General features: G+C 42.8%; 1 protein-coding gene across 1 annotated transcript; it reads right to left on the bottom strand.

Moving 5' to 3' along the window:
- Positions 1–6: 6 nt before the first annotated feature.
- Positions 7–5,468, bottom strand: LOC106943943 (trafficking kinesin-binding protein 1-like; the record flags this gene model as incomplete). The annotated part of the gene is made up of 10 exons (XM_015027235.1): positions 7–1,362; positions 1,456–1,695; positions 1,794–1,870; positions 1,961–2,098; positions 3,186–3,260; positions 3,390–3,520; positions 3,625–3,703; positions 4,752–4,860; positions 5,030–5,130; positions 5,343–5,468. Coding segments are annotated over 10 exons (1,872 nt in total), but the record flags the coding sequence as incomplete, so codon positions are not given.
- Positions 5,469–5,497: the final 29 nt, after the last annotated feature.

The following is a 5,497-nucleotide window of genomic DNA, read 5'->3' as shown; positions in this document are numbered from 1 at the left end:
TACATCTCTGTCACTTTGTTGCTTTTACACCTGAATTCCCCCCCAGCTGTGGAACGGTAGAGGATATTTCTAATTATATACTCTCTATTTTGTTTATTCTATTTGACCCAACTATAAAAAAAAATGTTGAATGTTCTATGCAGAAAAAACCCCACATTGTTTTCCATCCTATTGTTTATGCTACCATGTCGTTTTTTTTCTCCCATTTTATTTAATTTTACACACAAGACAGCAAAATAGTGCAACGTATATGTTTATGATTGTAATTTCAGTTCTGAACACTAGGTGGAGGGAAAACACTGCAAATGGTGCATGAAGTTACAGCGACCAGGAGTGAAATCCAACTCTGTCAGGGCTGTTAAATATGGATATTTAGGCAAATGAAAGATGTAACAATTAAGCTGACAAACTTAGTAAAAACATAAGGTTTATGCCTAACCAATAAGGCATAATTTGGACAATATAAATGCACACAAGCACAAAGTATGTTTGCTTTGAAAAGTATATCGACCACGTACTCATATTTTTTATGATCTGTAACATTCCTGCGTTGTCCTGTGTGGTTTCTACACTTCGAACCAGCAGCTCGGCTGAGTGTGTCTGAAATAAAAGGAGTGCTGAAGGTTCAGACTGCCTTCCTCTTGTCTGAAGGCCGTCAGCAGGCCTCTGCCCAGAGCTGGAGGAGCTCTGAGGGGAGGCTGGAAACCCAACAGGCTGCGAATCTCCAACAGACTGGAGCTTCTGCGCAGCTTCGCCTTCGGTGAGGCGCTCAGGAGGATCTGTGACTCGCTCTGGTTATGAAAGATTAAATACCGGTTCGGGTGTTTGGTGTCGTCGTCGTCGTCTCGCGTTGGACCAATCTGTGTCTCACTGTTTGAGCTGTTTAGAAAAACATAGCTGTAGTCCTGCCTCTGCTTCTGGCTGGGATTCTCTTTTCTCTTTGAGTTTTCGTTTGCATTCAGGAAGACGTTTTGGGAGCTACGACTTTTCTTTCCCTTATTTGTGTCAAGAGGATCATGAGACCAATAATCACCTTCCAGCGGCTTTACAATCTGCAGCTTCTCCGGCAGGTAGGACCTGGCTGTGATGGAGTATCCCGACCAGATGCTTCCGAAGGAGGGATGCGAGCAGAACGACAGCAGGCTCTCCGTTGGGGTCCCCGGGTCCCTGCTGCCATCAGCCTCTCCCTTTTCCTCCTCTTTCCCCAAGTAGGCCAGCTTCCTCTCCCTCTCTTCTTCGAAGAAGCGTTTCTCCGAGAGGTAGTTGTCACGGCGCAGCGACAGGCGGCGCAGGGCTGCCTCCAGGTCCCTGCTGCCCGGGGTCCCCGGCGTACCAGGGGGCCGCTTGTTGGAGTCTTCCGACCTGAGGAGAGAGAGAGAGAGAGATGAGAAGAAGAGCAATCTCTATTTTTTTCCCCTTTCTTTCTGCTTGCTAAAGATTCAGAATGTTCCTCACCCGTCGTCCGGACCCTCCAGGATGCTGCTTGTCCTGTTGTCCAAGATGATCCCACTTCCTGTTTCGCTCCCGTAGATGGAGTTGGAGCGAGGCGTGCCCGCCCTGCTGGAGCGGCTCGAGGTGAAGCACGAGTTCTGATTGGACCCTGGGATGTTCAGAGGGGAGGGGGCTGCAGAGGAGCGCTGCTGTCGCATCAGGTTGAGGTTTTTCACCGTCTGGAAAACCCGCTTTGGGTGCAGCCTGGAGAAATGAGCGACACGATCGCGTTACTACGGAGATCGAGGGATACATTCAAAGTATCACGCAGGAACAACGTCAGAGCGTAAAACTAAAGGCACCTCTGCTCTTCTACGTCTGGATCGTCCATCTGAAGCTCTTTTCTCATAGTTCCCTCTATTTCTGCTGCGAGCGAGTCCTGAGAGAAGAAAATGAATCCATTCATTCTGCTGGAGCCGACAGTCCGATATACTGAACTGCATAAAGCTGTGACAGCTCATGCGCTGACCATTGGGAATAAGCCCAGTGTGTGGAAACGCCTCGGGGTGCTGAGAGGTAGAGATTTATTCCTCAGGTTCTTCAACTCCTCCTGAGCCTCATGGAGGATCTCCATGCACTCTGCATACTTATCCTGCAGCTCCCGCAACTGAGCAAGGAGAGAGGAGAGGCGGAAGGACAGAGAGAAGGGGGGGGGGGAAATGCAGCAGGTTTGGCTTTTGACTTAAAACATAGATATATATTTTTAAAAAGTCCATTGCAGAGATCATCGCTGCAAAAACATAAAATATTACAAAGCATTTTTGTCTGATTTTTAGTGCACTTGAAATAATACAAACTAACTTACAAGTAACTTTTCAGCTTGCTTTAAGTCAATAAATCCTTAATATTGATGAAAAAGTTCCAGTTTCATTGGCAGATTATTTCATTTACAGCAAGAGATTTTCCCCATGTTAAAAAAATAAAATAATCTGCTAGTTTTTTTTTCATTCAATATTAAGGAATTATTGACTCTAAATAAGATCCTATTTCTTGCTGAAAACTTACTTGTTAGTTACTTTTGTCTCATTTTAAGTGTATTAAGATATTTGCAGTAGAAACTAAACCAAAAATACTTTTTGTGTTTCTGCAGAGTAAAAAAAAAAAAGAGTTAACATTTAAACTAAACATCTACCAAATTTAGTCTTGATGCACCTGAGCCATTAAGACATTAGTTTCATCTAAAAACTTTTTGGTTGAATAAAAATAGTCTTACATTTAGATCTGAAAGGGAGATAAACTCAAATTATTCCGTTCAAAAACCTCCATCTAAGTTTAACCTTGACCTAAACCTAATTAACATCCCGTTTCTAATCACTGCAAAAACTAGAATCTAAGATTAAAGATCTTGGATTAATGAGATTTATGCTTATTTCCTGTCTGACAAGATTATTTTTCTCACAAAGAGGTTTTTATGTTCGAATATTTTTCCCGTTTTAAGTGTTTTTCTACCCAACTAAAGCTTGATATTAAGAAAATATTACTTCTTATGAGTAAATATATAGTAGAATACTTCAATATCAATAGCTGCAAAGCAAACTTCAAGTCTAGAACTTAGTTGTCTAAGTAAAAATTAAAAGAGTTTGCTGCATTAGGAGAACGCTTTGGTCCTCAAAAATCGTCACTTTTCACGTAAATAAGAACGCACATAAAATAATAATAATACCGTTATGTGTCCTTTACAGTCATGTGTTTACCTCAGCAGTGAGCTGTCTCTGGGCGTCCTTGGCTGCACCCAGGTGCTGAGTCAGCTCTTCGTTCTCCACCGCATACTGTGAACACCAAAGACAACACAGGACATGCAGTCGCAATTCTTTTACCTAATGTATCTAAAAAATCCATGTTTGCATTAGGAGCTTCTTTTAAATTTTTATTATTATTTTTTTTAAAGGCTTTCTTACGAGCTTCGCCTTCTTCTGCAGGTCGACGATCTGAGAGAGGAGGTGTGTGATTTCCTCCTGCTGTCTGGAAGCGTCCTCGCTCTTCCTGGCCAGGTCTTCTGCCAGAGAGGAAATCTGCAGGTTGGCAGCTCCTGGAAGGGCAGGAGGGGGGAGAGGGCCCGGAAATGTTATAGCCACTGAAATTTTAACGACAGATGAGATAAAAGAAAAAAAAAAGAAAAGATATAAAACTCACGTAATTCTTTGACACAGTCATTGACAAGCTGCTGCTCTTTCTCTTCGTACGAGATGGTTTCCGTCTCCAAATGATTCGCCTGGGAGGACAAATGGATAAAACGGTGGTCAATCTTTGCAATCACCTTCTCAGAAAAGGTTCCACGATGCGTTGATTTATCATGGAAAACAGATGCAGGTTTTATTAAAGCGTTCTGATTATGCATTGCTGAAGCTATGTCACTAAATTAAGGCAAAAAACGTAAAACAACCCTTCTTGTTTTACAATCATAACTTGTGAACAGGGTGCACAAATGCACAGAGGGTGAAACGTACAAGGCTAAATTACCCCCACATGTCCCACTAATATTTAATTCAACGTCATTCAGCTGCATGATTTTATAGCCCTCAGGTTTCTGCCGAAACTGACTGAATATTTCAAAATGGTTTATTTCCATTCAGAGATTCAGAGAGTCTGAGCCAAATCTTCGCTCAGATTGAACATAAAAAAATTGGTTCAGGAAGAATAATTCTTGTTAAAGTCAAGGTGAGGCCTTCGTACCTGCAAACACGTCACCATCTATCAGGTAAAGTGGTGGCAGAATTAACGCTGAGGATCTATTTAGTTGTCGGTGCTTTTGGAATAAACTACAAAACTCCCTACATCTTCAGGAGTTTGTCACCCAAGATGTTTTCTTAAAAATTCAGAAGCATATGAATGGTCAAATAAAGGTTTCAATATCAAAATAAAATTGGTGTTTTGCACAAAATGGGTGAAATAATACAGCCGAAAAACTGGACAGTGATATCAAATCAGCCTAGGAACTGGTCTTGGATTGGATGCATCATTAAGCCTCTGGAGTGGCCCCGACTTCAACGCAATTGAAATTTGTAAAAAATCTGCTGAAGCGCTGGATCTGTGGCAGAAAGTCAACATATTTAAATAAACTCAAGTGGTCAGATTTCCAGTTTGGGAACAAACTGAGGGCTAGAAATAGTGTGTGTGGTCTACTTTTAGCCACATATGCAACAGAGTGATTAATCAAATGTTAGTGGGCTTGTATTGGAACTGGTGTGTATATCTACTTCCTGTTACCTGACATGTAGACCATCGTCAACATTGCAGGGAAAGCTTATGCTTCTACGTACCGCAGATCGCAGTGATTTGTTTTCTTCTTCCAAATCTTTGAGTTTCTTCTGCAGGGAGTCCAGCGGGAACAGGGTCGGAGTGGACAAGTTAGGTTCACTCAAACGCACCCTGTAAACGCACCGATATTTCAACCTTTATCACATTTCTTTTATTTAAACACCCCCAAAACAAACAAATGACGATTAGACATTCAACCGAAACTTCTCAATGTCAATTCAACAACGCAGCTGCATGCAGACGTGACCGGAGCAGACGGAGTGAGTGTTAGGACGCTTACGGTGTGGAGGTGTTGGACTCCCCCTCACTTTCCTCAGCGGCGTTGGTGTAGAACTGCAGCAACTCGTCCTTCATGGAGAGGTCGTGACGCAGCTGAGACACCTGGATGTGAAGACATGTGGAGAAATGATGAACACCGGACAGGGGGAAGGAAAAAAACAAAACAGCTGATGTGGAGGATTTTGTTCACAACATGTCCAAGCACCTGCAAGGCTCGATAAAAAAATCTAATAAACCTGCATATGTGGCAGTTAAGTATTGTCACCTTTGACCCTGAGAGACTACAGAAGCCCTTTAATGTTGCTGGTGTGTACCTCCTCTCGGATGTGCTCCACCTGGTCCTCCAGCAGGTCGTTCCTGTCACTCAGAGCTTTGTTCTTCTTCAGCAGCGACTGTCCGATGCGAGCTGCCAGCTCCAGGTCCCGCTCTTTCTGCTCCAAACACAAACTTTGATTTAGAGCAATTAAAA

Source organism: Poecilia latipinna, unplaced genomic scaffold, assembly GCF_001443285.1.
Source record: "Poecilia latipinna isolate Pla-1442-1.1 unplaced genomic scaffold, P_latipinna-1.0 Scaffold6446, whole genome shotgun sequence".
Taxonomy (NCBI): domain Eukaryota; kingdom Metazoa; phylum Chordata; class Actinopteri; order Cyprinodontiformes; family Poeciliidae; genus Poecilia; species Poecilia latipinna.
The sequence above is the reverse complement of the archived record's forward strand: the minus strand, read 5'-3'. Positions and strand labels throughout refer to the sequence as shown.